Genomic DNA, 14,964 nt, shown 5'->3' with positions numbered 1-14,964 from the left:
CAACAGGCTTAGAGCCCTGGAGACTTTGGGTGTCAGAGCCATCAGAGAGCTGCTACTGCAGTTTCCTGTGACACCATGGTTGAAAAATGGAGAGAGTTACAAGAGAAAGTAGGAGAAAAGATGATATTATGCAAAGTGTAGCTAAGCTCTCTAATGAGCTGTGACGGCATGCATGGATCTTGTCCTTGTATCAGTGCTGTGGTGAATGATACTTCCACGTTCTATCACAAGACCCTGCTTGAGAAGGTTTCAGATGCCAGGTAAATATCAAGCATGGCAGTAGCACCAGCAAGTTTTCATGCCAGATACATATTCAGACACTAACATTTCTCTGGAATTGACCATCTATCAGCTGCCTGAAGCCTGCATTATGAGCTGCTACCAGTTAAAAAAAAGAAGCAGCTGTGGAATCAGTGCTGTCAGTAGCCCAGTTTGTTCTGTAATGATCAGTGGTACAGTAGTGGGAGAAGAAAGAGTTTGCCTTGATTTTGACCTGAGGAATGGGGGATTATTAGGCAGGGACTGACAGCATGTTTTTGCTGCTACTGCTGCTAGCGTACGGTGCCTCATTGGAGTGGATGCAGAGGCGTAGCAGGCAAGCAGCAGGAGAGTAGGATGCCACATGGAGAGGAGGAGGAAAAGAATGGTGGAGGAGGAGGCAGAAGGAGATTCAGTTTTACGAACCTCCACTGCTGTTTTTCCATCATGCATTTAATTGGGGGGCAAGGGGGAGCAGGTGTATGGGGCTTTTGGTTGCATTGCTGTATTGTTATTGCATAGATTCACGTATGTGACAAGTACCAGTATGCTTAGCACTATCCATAAAACCAAACTCACTGAGAAGTTTGTAATCTAAGTCCCTGATTCTGCAAACATGAATAATTTTACATACACAAGTTAATCCTACCATGGGACTGTTCTTGAGGGCAAAGTTTTACCCTTACCACTAAAAAAGATGTTTTCTTACAATAAGGCAGATAACATTAACTAGCCATATCAATATAAAACCCAAGTAGTACTAGGTCTCCACCTGTAATGTTTACCACAGGGAGCTAGTCAATGTAACGCCATGTATATGTATATCAAAGGTGTATATTAAAACACCTTTTGGGGTAATAAAGATGTAGTGTTTGCAGGACCGGCTGAAAATGACACTTAACAGTAGGTATCTAGAGGAGAGCATTGTTTAGTCTGACTCAGATTAGCATTTTTGGGAGTGTGTCATTGACCTGGTTGTGTAGTTGCAAAAATCTTTATTATTTTCCTTTCGAGTATTTATTCTTTTAAAAATGTTATGTGGCAGATATACATGAGGAATATTTAGTTTTCCTGTAATTTTAGGGGTGGGTTTTGAATTTTGGGGGAGTTGGAACTGAGAACTTCAAAAAAGAAAAAAGATTATTGTTTAAAAGTAGCTTTTAAACACGGCACTTAGTGTGATAGCCAACTGCAGCACCACAGGCTCCCTTATTTTCAGTGGCTGCATCCACATGAGACATTGACTGTACAGTTGTTACTGCACAGTCATTTAGTCCTTGTATATACAAGTATTAAATGACTGTGCAGTAACCAGAGTTACAGTGAAGTAGCATCCACAAATGGCTTTTTGGTGATGCTGAGTGTGCAGTATTGCATCATGCTTTGTACCATGCAACACTACTACACAGCAGTAACAAGGTACTGCACAGTCAGCATCTCGTGTAGATGTGGCCAGTGAAGCTGCAACAGCATCATACAAAAATCACAGAGATGTACTGAGCCCACTATTCAAATGCAGCCCCTAAACTCTGTGATTAGAAGCTGGTACTATTCTGGGTGCATGCTTTTTATAGGCTAGCTTTTGATGAATGGATCTGATCTTTTAGCGCTCTGCCACAACATGCTGCTGTTGACCTCTGTATGCCTGCAGCTTTAGAACGTTGTTTTCACTTGGATTTCTTTAGCACGGAGGCTACCAATGGGAATTTTTCTTTTTAAAATCTTGGAGCCAAGTTTTGTGTGCTGTTGCACTGACGTGACTTCTGCCGGCTTTATATTTCCCATTGTAAGTGTTTCCAGATTGGGATTCTCCTAAAAACCAGCTGAAGACTAGGGCCTTGAACCTTTGTATCTTGTGAAGTGGGAACTTGGAAGACCAGGGTTCAAATCTCTGCTCCAGAGATTTCCTGTATGGCTTTGAACAAGTCACCTAGATACCAATTACTGCTATTGTACAGTATTTAGGCATCAAATTCCCATTGATTTTAATAGGAAATGCTAAGTCTTAACTTTTTGTACCTCATGAGTATCATAGTATTTCCCTGTGTCAGGGTGGTATTATAAGGATAAATCTTCACAGGATTTTGAGGTGTTTACACACCAGCATGAGGGCCATAGAAGTACCCAAGAATCTGAATCTTGAAGTTTTCCTCTGTCTGAGACTGCTCCAGCTTCATGCTTGGAGCCAAACTGCCTGCAGTTACGTTCCTTCCTCCCAGCCTCATGCATGATGTGGTCTTTGCCAAAAAAATGAGGCTCTTCTTCCTTACATGCTCCTAGTCAGTCCACATTCTGCTCCCCCATCTAGCTCCTAATTTGTTTCTCTTCTTGTCCCTGAAAATAACAAGAGTTTCCTGTGTGAAGCAATTTAGTTGGACTTGAGACTTCATTTCTATTTCTCCTGTTCCCCAAACTCATCCTTGCCTGCTTCTTTAACTTACTACTGTCTCTTCCAAAGTCGGATCTGATTTCTCTGGTTACCTAAATGCCCTTCAAGGCTTTCAAAAGAAAAATGTTTCCAGTGGAGCCTAGGGAACTGACTGCAATCTTTGAGTCTGGTATGTGTAAGGATATCCTTGGGCCCAAGGCATTCAGGGCTAAAAACTGGGACAGGTGTGAAGACAACTGCTACACTAACAAAGGTAAAGAAATAGGCTGAGGGAAAAACCTGTCTTGGGTGCAATATATGTACAACCTAATGGAACTTACTTGAGACATCTTATATCCTTGATGGTGCTCCCATTCACTTTCACACCCAGTTTGTGATTTAAAATACAAGCTGGCTTGCTCATTCCAAATTCTTGACTGAATCATTTTTAATATCCCTCATTGTGTCAGAATAGCACAGCTACAACTTAATTGCATAATATTGGGCAGTAACACAGCAATGCAAGATGTCGTATGCAAGTGCCATGGTTTAAAGGGAGCGGCCACAATGCTAGAGTGAGCAGGGCACTACACTTGCCCTAAACAGTCATGTGTTTTTTCCTAACTTTGTCACAGGCTAGTTATATGATCTTTCCCAGGTTATTTAACACCTCTCTGCCTCATTTTGCTCACTCATAAAGCAAATATTTCAATGCATAACTGCATTTGTAAAACACTTTTGAGATGAAAAGGATATATAATGCAAAGTAATGTTATTATGTATTAGTACTGTTATTTCCAGGGAAAGTACTGTGCGTTTTCCACAAAGTAACACAGATGGGTTCATGTTTATTATGTAATAATTGTCTTGTGCCCTGACTATAGGTAGGGCATAGAACCTGCTCTTCTGTAATATACAGTAGTCTCTTTTGTCTTTAATTAAATAGGACTCCCTTGTGGGGGAATATACTCTATGATTGCACATGTTTACAGTCTCCAAGTAACTTACCATCAAATACACTAATGAAAATCAATGCCCCAAAGCAACTTATTTATTTTCTCTTGTACTTACTTGCACCTCCCTTTCATCCTCTCTCTCTCTCTTAAATTTCCAGTTTCTGTTTTAAAAATTAAAGTGTTGAATTAAATATTTTCATAGGTATTTGCTCCAACCATCTCTTCTTTTGATCTAGGGACATATACCTATCTATCTATATGCCCTTCCCTAGAAGAGTAACCCCTAGGGATACAATAGAGCATAGAGAAGATACAATTTAATAAAGTCACAATAAAACATCGAAGGCCTTTCATACTTTTTCACTTTCTTTAACTCAATTTATTTTTCATTTCATGGACAGAGATTTAGTCCTGGTATTAGTTTATGATTTTGCTGAAAGAATTACTCAACACATACAAAAAGGAATTATTTTTATTATTTATTTTGTGCCATGTATACCATAGGAAAAAAAAAAGGAGACTTGAAATCACTTCAGTACCGCTGTGTTTTTCATTACAAAGTTATTACATATAGAAATTACTCCAAATTATCTGAAATGAATGGAAATTATGAGGTTTAAATTCCCCAGGTTACTGCAAGCACAGCACTGGAAATTTATTTTGTCATCTTGCTGAACATAATTGCTACAACAAAATTTCTTCCATTTTACAACCGCAGCATAACTTATTTATACCAGTGTTGTTGTAATTTTACATCAATAAGTTGCATGGGAAGGAGTACACAGGTGGTAATTGAAAACAATAATTTGTAGTGGGGTCCAGGTGGAACACTTGGCTCGGAAAAGACTTCAGTTACTGTTCTGTAAAAGCTTTGCATCACTGTGGCCTTTTACCATGGTATTATCATACCTCTGGTCCATCAGGCACTGAGGTTGCCTAATCATCCTAAATTACATTTCAAAGTGTCAGCTGAGGTGAGGGGAACAACTGATCTATCATTATGGCATTGACCTGCAGATCAGAGGCAGGAGGCAGAAGCAATGCATCTGGGGACACTTTAAAACCAGAACCACAAAAGCTCTAGGCCAGATCCTGAAATCAGAAGAGACCCCATTGAAGTCAGAGGAGTTATGCAAGTAGAATACTGCAGTAAAAGGTGATGAAAATTCAGTCCCTTGTGAAAAATTATGACAGCCAATCCCAGACACTGCCCCTTATTTTTCCTAAATTATAACTATTTCCTTTTATCATGAAAAATGCATGGCTTCTGGCTGTCAAAGGTAATACCATTATTTGATTATTTTCAACTGAGATGTGATTAGTTGCCAAAAACACAAACAATTATATTCCCCATGTTAAAGTGCTTCATACATTGTTCCTTTCCTTAGAAATAAGAATGTGCACTTTGGGTGCAATATATAATCACTCCCAGGCCAGGCATCCTCACTTCTAAGTTCCGTAATTGTTGATAGGAATAATGAAACTGCAAATGCTTGTAGTGAATCTGGAGGCTGATGAATTTACCAGTTTGAGTTGAGTTGTCCAAGTTAAAAAAAAAGACAGAGGAGTTACCATAAATCTGCCCTACTTAAAGACCGCAAAGCAGGGGGATCTTAGACAATGGAACAAAGATAAATGAGGTGTCTTTCTTTTGTGATGTCCAGATTCATATTTTCATGATCTGAGAGACACAGGCTTGAAAGGTTTTTGTCATGAGTTCAAACTAAAGATTTTATTGCCAACCCATATCTGAGGGGGCTTTGCTACTTGAAACAATCCCAAAGATTTCAAATCCCCATTAAAGATTTCAAATTCAATTAAATTATGTGCAGTGGGAAGTTGATTGAGAGTAACATTAAAAAGCAGAGGAAAGGAGCATCCCCGTATCCTTCAAATATTGAGAATTATCAGTGTACAACTGAGGGGAGATTTTTTTTTTTCATTCTCTATGTAAAACTGAGTCTCTACTGCCTCTCTAAATAGAAAAAAGTTCCAGATTTAAAGAATTGAACATCTATGTAAACTACTGCCTATTAGATTATTCCCGCTCTCCAAGAGGGGCTCAGCTTTTGGTACAACTGAGTTAGCACAAGATCATAACTCACAGTGGGGCCCTGGCTTAAGGCACAAGGCAGTGATGACACTTTCTAGGCCAGTGATTCCCAACCGGGGTGCCACAGCATCCTGGGATGGCTTGAAAGCCCTTCAAGGGTGCAGCAGGAGTACCACACAATGTTAAGCACTGTTAGGTTTGCAATATGATTCACAATTTATACCCAGAGATTTCAAATAGAAATCCATAGTTGTGGTCTTAGTTCTTTGCAACAGAAAAACTGCCCTTTTGCTGCAGTCAAAAAAAGAGTGAAAACTAAGAGCTGGCATTTTCAGATGGTGCCTTGAATTTATTCAGGGTTTCCTCGAGTCTATCCAGGGGTGCCTCCAGTCTGAAAGGCTGAGAACTACTGCTCTAGGCAGGATTTTCCAAAGACACAAACAGTCCTTGTGGTACATCCATTCAAGAACACGCCCCAGATCTATTTCAGAAAGCTTCCCCAACAGCGAATAACTTGTGCCCATCTCTGTCTCCCTTGCTGGTTTCAGTGGTGATCACAAAGGAGCACCAGTTGCACGCTCTGCTTTGCAGGCATGACTCATGGACTCCCCTTTTCCTTGGATGCTGATGAAGTGTGCTCCCTATAGGCACGCACACACACCCTGCAGCTTGTCCCAGATTTCTTTTTTCCCTGGGAAGTTGTTGCGAAGGGGGTAAGGGGGAGGGGGAGGGGAGGGGAGGGAAAATACAAAACTGACTCTAAGGAAAGGAACAGAAAGAGATGCTTCCAAGTTATAGGGCCCTATCCTGCTACCACTGACGTCAATGGAAGTTTTGGCAGTGACTTCAGCACAGAGAAGGACTAACGAGGGGAGCCGAAGTCGGGGCTTCAGGAAGGCTGTGTAACTTAAATAGGCTCGCTTCTCTTCCAGCCCCCTGCAGAGGGGCAGTGAGTGAGCCTGCCTCACTCACGCTCCCAGCACTCCCTTCTGTTTCCCTAGCTGATGTGTGCTTTTGTGCTTGCATTTTTTTGGTTGGGATTTTGTGCAACTGGGATGAGGGAGGGCAGGATCAGGCCCCCGTATTTGGACTGTCACTGAAGGAGTGCTTTTCACGTTTGGAAAGATGATCAAAGCGAGGAGCTCAGCTGGACAAGGCAGGAGAGTCCAAATGAGCTGAGGTTGTAGAGGGGAAGGTTGCTGGAATATTACTTTCCAAAGCCAGTCCCGAAAAACGTCAGCAACAGACAGAGAAAATTAAGCAAACTGGAAGGAAACCAAATCTAGAGAAAGATAAGAGGGATCTTTGCATCCCATGCGGTGTGGGAATAGGGCTGGGAGGCTAGGCATTATCCTCTTTAGACTTGAATTGACTTGCACTTTGAAATATTCCTGTGTTTTCCACGTTCAGGAGGAAGGAAATTAGGGGAATAAATGGTGCAATTTATATATATTTTAACAGATAACGAGAACAATTTTGTTGTGCTCCATAAATTGAAGAAACACACCAAACAGTTCCTCTGATTGAGGTTTTGCAGCCCTGTTTACTGCAGTTAAGTGATTTGATGCAAAAAATTTTTACACATTTTGAGTTATTATATCACCCTGAAATTTGATGCCACTTAACTATGTAATTTTGAGAAATTATATGAAATCATCGCAGGAAAAAAAAATATTCCAGGAAGCCCCAAAGACCTCTTTTTCTCTTTTTTTTATGGGTCTGAAATGAGAACTCACAGAAATCCTTGCGCTGAATGTGAAGGCACAACTGCCACCTCGGGAGCTTTATTAATATGTATGTAAATATGATCTGGTTAGATCCTGTGTTTCTGTATCTCCTCGCAAGGTGGAGCGGGTAAGTAAGGCGATCGGATCAATGCCCTGTGTTTGTTCTGATTTCCACAAACAACGTGCAAAGATTCCCCAGGAATATGGAACGAGCCGGCTGGTCTGAGCCAAGGCTGTTCACACGCGCACACGCGCACACCCGCACGCACACACGCGCGCCTACATCTCTTCTCCAAACCTATTTGCTTCTCACTTAGCTCGAGCTTTCGGAGCAAAGACTGCGCAGCAACCGAAGTCGCAACAGACAGGATCTGGGACGGAAGTGTTTATTGTCCTGAAAACTTCTGTGGCTAAATGGGGGGAAGGTGGAAATGTGCCCAAATGGGGCCAGGTGACAGATCAGTCCTATTGTATAGGATTGCAACCCTGCCAGAGTATTGGGAGTTTTTTTTTCTCTCTCTCTCTCTGTCTCTCTCGAAGTTCCTGCTATTACTAGCCATGCCAAATTTCCGCACTTAGACATCATATAATTAAAAAGCAGAAAGAAAAAAAATGAATCCCAGAAGCTAAAATATCTGCTCTTTATTCAGCGCGCCTTGTTGTATATAGAATGAAATGGCACATTTAACGCTGCATTAGCTTCTTGTTCCTGATAGCAAGGAGCATAGGCTGGGGTGAGACTTTGACTCGTTAAAATCCAGGTTGGAAAAAATATGATCGGCAAGTTGGCACCACATTTTTGCATTGCTGCTAATTTACAATTAATCGCCTTTTCAAAGGCTCTTGGTTTTGTTGTTTTTCCCCCGGTCCTTTTCAGTTGGGTTGTTCGAAGGATGAAGAATCCTCTCCTGGCTTTGGGGCAGGAGGCGTGTTTCGGTAGGTGTCAAAGCAGGGTGGAGGCGAGTGCGTGTGGTGCTCGCCTTTCTCATCTGATCACAAGGTGGAACTTGCACGGCCCGCTTTTCTTACAGTCGGATGATGCGAAGGGGAGAGGGAGAAAAGGGACTTGGACAAAGCAGTGCAATAATCAGTGGGACAGAAATGCTCCGGCCAGCGCGCTATTGTGGCTGGCGGCCTGGGGGAGGGGTGGGCAGAGCCAGGCCCGCGAGCCCCCTGGGAGCAGCAAGCCCCTCTTGTTTGTCTGCTGTCACCGAGTGGGACTTGGATATCGACAGAGTGGGAAAACAAAACAGTGGGCCAGCTGCAGATGGAGGCGGGGTCGAGGGATAGGTCAAGGTTAGAAAGAGCCTGCTATTGATCTGTCTTTGAACGCGAGACAGGGAAAGCAAAGAGACTAAAGGGGGAGCTGTGAGACAAGACATTAACAGCTTTCAGTGCTAATGATCACAAGTGCCAGACAGGGGAGGAAAGAGGAGACTGAGAAATCACTTTGGAATATTTTTCCCCCTATTGGGATACATTTTAGGAGCAGGAGGAGGAAGCGAGGCTTTAAAAAAGACCTCTGTGTTAGAGCCCTGGGCTCTGACACGAGGAGTGCACGCACCTCAGCCCGCGTCCCCCCAGGCGCTGCCACTGGAGGGGACGAAGGAGGCCGGCGTGGTCAATCATTGATGTGCCCTTATCTTTGATTTGATGCCCACTGTTAAGACAGGAGTGAATCAACAGAGGATGGCCAGGAAGCTGCCTGATAAGGTTTGCTGCTGAACGTCCTGCCCTGCTCTGGAAGCGGGCGCGGCAGGCTGGACTCTGCCCCAGCCCCGCTCCCCTGGCCGGCAAGGACACCTTCAGCCCCGGCTTCCCGCGCGGGCCGAGACACACGTGGCGCACACGCGAACTGCTCGCCAGGCCGGCAGAGTGCGAGGGGAGGGGAGCGGGCGAGAGGGAATAAAGAAAGAAACTCTCGTGGGAAGGGGCCGAGGAGGACGGCGGGAGGAGGGGGCTACGGACACCTGCCCCGAGCGTGCGGCCCGGGGGCCAGTTGGTGCTGGTTTGGGTTGTATTGCCATTTCATTGCCTGGCGGTGGAAGTCTCCCAGCCGCATTCCTGGAAAGGCTCTGCTGACCCCAGTGGCATCCATCATGCTGACACCAGGTGGGGCTGGTGCCTTCTCGAGCTCTAGGTAACCCGGGCTGGAGCTGCGGGAGAGGGCAGCTTTGAGAAGGATCCCTTGGCAGGAAGATGCCGAGGCACCATCTCCCCCGGCCCCGGGGCAGGCCCCGCGGGCTCCTCCGCAGGCAGCTGCCCCCCTCCCTGCGGCCCCAGCCCCAGCTGCCCCCGGCCTGGCGCCGCCTGCCCTCCCCAGCCAACCTGCGGGCAATGGCCGCGCGGAGCGGAGCGGGGCGCTGCCTCTCCGCCCAGCTGCGGGCAGCTGCTCGGAGCGCGCCGCTGCCTGCCTTTGTGAGCCCCGCGACCCCGGGGAGGACGCGAGCGGCCTCCGGGGGGGACGCGCCTTTCCCTCGCCCGCTCTTTGTGAGGGGCAGAGCGGGGCACGGCCAGGCTGGCTCCGTGCCCACCCCGGGCGGGTCCGCGCCGGGCTGCAGGACAGGACCTGCGGCCCGGAGCAGCCCCAGCTGCGAGTGGCAGGTTTGCACCGCAGTTTGCGAGAGGAGGCGGCGAGCGCTGCTGTTCAGCCCAATTCTGCTCCGGGCAGTTTGGGGCAGCGAGATGCGCCCCCCTCCCCCCTCCATGCCCCCGGCTCCCCGGCGCTTGCCGCCACCCCCAAATTCCTGCCAGGCTGAGAGGAGATGGCAGGAGGGCGGGACCCCTTCCCCCGCACGGAGGCGGCCTCTCCCTCGGGTTTGCTCCCGCTGCCTGCCAGCCCCCAGCCCCTCGCCCTGTCCAGACGTGGTGCTGAAAGCGCGGGAGGAGGGGAAAGGCAAGCCGGTGCAACGGGGCAGGGAGGAAAAGTTGGGCTCCAGGAGTCCTGAAGCGAGCAGCGCGCTCACCTGCGCGGGAAAGAGGAGGATGTGGCAAGTACAAGCAGGGGCTCGTTCCCCAGGGAGCTGCACGGCCCCGGCTGGTCCCCGCTCGCCCGGCGGGCGCCCGCGCGGCTCGGGGAAGGCGAGAGGGCGAAGCGGGGCCCCTGCAGCCCCGCGCAGGGAGAGACGACCCCCCCCCTCAGCCCACACGGCTCCTGCCTTGTTGGGAAAGTGTCGGGAAGAAATGCCCGGCGGCTGCCGCGCTGCCTGGAGCAGGAGAAGCCTCGGAGCTTGCAGGGGGGCAGGAGAAAGATGGGCCACGGGAGGAGCGGCCTCCCGCCGGGGTCCCCCCGCACCGCACCTCATCGGGGCCTGGGCTCGGGTGAGGAAGGGACCCAAATCCACATGCCCGGAGCCAGCCCCCACCAGGGTGGCGACCCCCCCCCCGCCCCCCAGCTATGGGAGCAGAGGCTGCAGAGCCGGGCGAGGCAGGGGCTCGTGTCCCCGCGCTGGCTCCGCGTCTGCGGGCGCTCCCGAGGGCCGGGGCAGCAGCGGCGCACAAAGCCCGGCGCTGCTCCCGCGCAGGCATGTGCTTTAGTTTGTGTCTCCGCGTGTGAGTGTGTGTGTGTGCTGCTTGTTCTCTTGCAGGGTACAATGTTAAAAAGCCACCGCTAGTCGCCCCCAGTGCTCCTACTCTCTGGGTCTTTTTTTTTTTTGTCTCTAGTGCAGATTAAACGTCACGTCCGCACTTGAACTTGAATTTTATCCCATTGTACAGAGGCAGCCCCAGCCATAGAGAGACAGAGCGCTCCCAGAGAACCAGGACTCCGCCATCTTCACATTGCAATATATAATAGTAATAGCCAGCACCAGCCCAGCTGCACTAGGGGCTTCCTTCCTTCCAGTCCCAGTGCCAGGCGAGGGGAGCAGTGAGTGCCAAGTGGTGCAGAGGCACTGGCAATGCAAAAGCACTAGGGCAAAGCAGTGCTACCTGAACTGGGAAAGAGGAGACACAGTCCTGCTGCCCCTTTAACAAAATAGCCCAGCCAAGGGTCCATTTCTGACAAAAAAAATATTTTTTTTTTGGCATTTTTCTGGGGTGCGCGTGGGCAAGCCCCAGCTCGACTTTTTTTGTGTTTTTTTCTCTTTTTTTTTTTTAAGACTTTTTCTTCTTTTTTTTTGCCCTTCTGCTGGAAGAAGTGCACTTGCCCATTGGCCCAGCACTCTGGAGACAGAGAGCGAGAGAGAGACAGAGCGAAAAAAGTGTCACTCTCGGTGCAAAGCCTCCTAAGTTCAAGAAGAGATTTGGAAGTGCGAGCGGTGGAGGAGAGAGCAAACAAAAAACCAAAAACCAAAACAAAACAAAAAAAAGAGGCAGAACGCGTGTGAGGGACAGCGCGAGGCACCAGAAAGAGCTTTTTTTTTTCCCTTTCCTTTTCTTTTTTTTCCCCCCTTTCTTTCCTCGTGATGCTGATTTTTAATTGAGGGGGAATCCCAGCCCGTGCACCGCCGCCGCCACAACAAAGAGGGGGCCGCTTGTCTTCATTTTTTTTTTCTTTTTCTGAAGAAGAAGCAGCAGCAGCAGCAAAAATCCATCCCGGAGAAGGCAGGAGAAGAAGACAGACACATCCAGAGGAGGAGGAGAAGGAGGATCGGCCGCTCCCCCGCCCCCCACGCGCGTCCCCCCAACCCAGTGCAGCTCTCCGGGCGATGCCAGTGTAAATGCCAGGGCAATGTCCCGTCGCAAGCAGGGGAACCCGCAGCACTTGTCACAAAGAGAGATTATCACACGTAAGTTTGCAGGAGCCGGCGCGGAGGCAGGGGCCGGGCGGGCAGCGCGGAGCGGGAGCCAGGCAGGGAGAGGGGCCGGGAATGGAGGGGGAGGGCGCGCGCGCGCCGCGGCGGGGTGGGGGGAGACGGAGCCGGAGCCGGAGCCGGGGAGAGGGAGAGGAGTGGGAGACGAGAGGGAGGCAGGGGAAGCAAAGTTTGCAGCGGAGCCGAGCCGGGAGCCGGCGGCGGGGCGGGAAGCAAGCGCGGGGAAAAGTTGGCGAGCGGCTGCCCCTGCCCGTCCGGGCGTGCGGGGCAGGCCGAGGTGGCGGGACGCGGCCGGGGCTGCAGGTGGCCGCTCCGCGCGCAGGTGCCGCCGGCCCCGGGGCCCCGCGCTGCGCCCGCCGCCGCCGGCCCCGCGCGAGTGGTGGGTGGGGAGCACAGCGCCGGGGGGCGGGGGAGCCCGGAGAGCCGGCCCGGGATGGGATGGGATGGGATAGGAGGCGGGGGGAGGCTGCGCTCCGCCAAAGCTCCCACCGGAACCGGGGGGGGGGGGGAGCAGGGAAAAAACCTTGGGGGAGATGCTGGGTCCGAGGGACAGGTCACTGCGTGTGTGTGCACGCGCGCGCGTGTGTGTAGATGCGTGTGTGCACGCGTGCAGAGCAGGCACCTTCCCCCCCCATCCCTGATTCTTCTAATTTTTAGCCCTTTATTTCCCTTCTTTCGCCTGGCACCCATCTGAGTGCAATGCAAAGCCATCCAGCCGTCCTTTAGGTGCCACGAAGGTGGCAAGCACTCCCCCCCCCCAGCCCCCTCAGCTTCAGAGGTAAAGAGGGGGCAAAAAACAAATCCAACCCAAGTGGCAGGATGCCCCGAGCAGAGCCCCTGCCCCGGGCGGAGAGGTCCCGAAGTTGGCTGTGAGGAGCGGGGCGCGCGGCGCGAGCCGGGGCTGAGCCTCGGAGCCGCCGCGAATCCGAATATTTATGTTCGATTTTAAAGAATTTAAATAAATAAATAAATATATCCCGAGCCTCCCTCCCCTGGACAGGCGAGAAGAGAAGCCATCTGCCAGGAGTATTTGGTGGTTGCGATCTCTCCTCCTTTGTTCCCGCGGAGAAAACTGGGTTTTGTAAGAATTTGTTGGAAAGAGGATGATGAGGAGGAGGATGGTGATGGTGATCTGTTTCTTTTTTTTCCCCTGCCGTTAGATATTTTGGGTGGCGTCCGGGTTCTGCCATTTCTATTTTTCTTTTTTATTTTATTTTTGCTTCTCTGGTTACTTTATCTTTTTACCCCCTTTCCCCCCACCCCCAACCATCAGCTGGTGCAACACAAATGAAGATGCATTTGGCACCTTTCGGGGGGGAGGGGGGCGGTGTTTTTTCATTCAGTGCTATTTTGTAACCAGATTTGCCTCCCCTTTAAAAAGGTGGATACTTCCCCAAAACCTCTTTGTTAATTGCATTTTTTTTTTTAAAAAAAAGAAAACCCAGCCGGTTTGGAAATTGCGTTTTCCTTTTTTCTGGTTGATTTTTTAAAAAAACATCTGCACCGTCTAAGGCAATGTCTCCCACTAATTTCGTGTCTCGTTTGCAAGAAGAGATTTGGTTTGGAAAGGGGCTTGCGGGTGTGTGTTTGTTGCACACATTTGAATGTATTGAGAAGGGCGAAACATTTTTGGGAGAGAGGGGAGCCAGGTAGGTTCATTCTTGCATTGGATCTCGTTTCCTGATCGCCTTACTTGGAAGTAAATAATGAGGCAGAGGAACAGTGAACTCGGGGGTCCAAGGAGCTGCGTGCACAATGGGTTTGGAGGGGAGGAATGGAAGGCAAAGCTGCATGCAATTTCCCCCCTCCCTTCTTGTGTTTCTCTATCTCTCCATCCTGAGGAAGCTGGAGGAGAAATCAGGATGCATACTGAACAGTGGCAGAAAAAAATAAAGGTATCAATTGAAGGAGGGGGTGGGAGTAGTCCGGGGGGAGGAGGGGAGCAGGAAATACAGGCATTTTAGCACACATCCACCGAGACTGAGCTGCAGACTTTCAGTGGGGTGCTTTGCCAGACAGGAGTAGTTCTACCAGTTTTCAGGAAGGTTTAATTCATCATTAAAGAGCTGTCCTGTGAATGGAGGAGTTTGCAGAGTATCATGAAAAAAACCCAAAACAACCCGGAATGAATTTGATATTGGTTTCTGAGACCTGTATCATTTGATGTTTAGCTTTGTCTTTTTGGCATCTGTCAGGAGAATTGCCTTTCAGGATGGCTTGGAGTCCTGTGCCAGGCAAAAAAAAAAAAAAAAAAAAGGGAGAGGGAAAAACAGAAAAAAAAAGTTTTCTGACCCTGCTCCAGTGGAGTTTATTGGTTTTCATGCTGTTGCTGCTCAGAGAAACATTTAGATCTTGAATGTGAAACCAAAAATGCAAGCAGACTGCAATATATATTTTTTCTCTAAAGTTGGAATTTAGTTAAAACTGCAGAATTGAGTGGCCTACTGTCCCTCCCTAGATTCAGCATACATCAGCGTAGGATGGATTATATAGAGAGTGCAAAAGGGGGAAAGACATTGAGAAAGAGCAGCTCAGGACCTGTTGTTTGTGAAGATGGAGAAAGAAAACTTAGTACTTGAGCTGGCTAAATTTTTAGACAGTGGAAAAAGGTGTTATGCAAAAGAGATTATGGCGAGCCATGGACATGCTTCATGCAAAGATAGATTAGGTTGGTTTGGTTCAAACTGTTGGTTTGCCACTTTTACATTTTTTTAAAACTTGAGCAATATGTTCTTAATCTAATAGTATATTTTTAGAATAGACAGAAGTGTGAAAGGAGAGTCCATCTTAAAAGCCTGGTGCTACTGGTTTTGCAGAATAATGCAAAATAAGCAAAATCAATAAGATG

General features: G+C 48.4%; 1 protein-coding gene and 1 long non-coding RNA gene across 7 annotated transcripts in view; one reads left to right on the top strand and one right to left on the bottom strand.

The window, feature by feature from the left end:
• Positions 1 to 7,989: 7,989 nt before the first annotated feature.
• LOC132248832 (uncharacterized) lies at positions 7,990 to 10,469 on the bottom strand. Its single transcript, XR_009460283.1, has 2 exons — positions 10,329 to 10,469; positions 7,990 to 9,518 (listed from the first exon to the last, which is right to left on the bottom strand). It is a non-coding gene; the product is annotated as an uncharacterized LOC132248832 (long non-coding RNA).
• A 603-nt stretch (positions 10,470 to 11,072) lies between these two features.
• The window catches only part of BCL11B (BCL11 transcription factor B), a 104,046-nt gene continuing 100,154 nt past the window's right edge, over positions 11,073 to 14,964 (top strand). For 3 of the 6 annotated variants that reach the window (XM_019481604.2, XM_019481601.2, XM_019481603.2), the window contains exon 1: positions 11,074 to 12,092. In XM_019481604.2, coding sequence (XP_019337149.1) covers positions 12,035 to 12,092 — 58 coding nt within the window. In that variant the 5' untranslated portion in view covers positions 11,074 to 12,034. Of the gene's footprint in view, positions 12,093 to 12,685; positions 14,012 to 14,964 lie in introns of those variants that run through there. The other 3 variants (XM_006261044.4, XM_059723209.1, XM_019481602.2) reach the window with 3 other exon arrangements.

The sequence above is a fragment of the Alligator mississippiensis genome, chromosome 2 (genome assembly GCF_030867095.1).
Source record: "Alligator mississippiensis isolate rAllMis1 chromosome 2, rAllMis1, whole genome shotgun sequence".
Lineage (NCBI taxonomy): Eukaryota > Metazoa > Chordata > Crocodylia > Alligatoridae > Alligator > Alligator mississippiensis.
The sequence above is the reverse complement of the archived record's forward strand: the minus strand, read 5'-3'. Positions and strand labels throughout refer to the sequence as shown.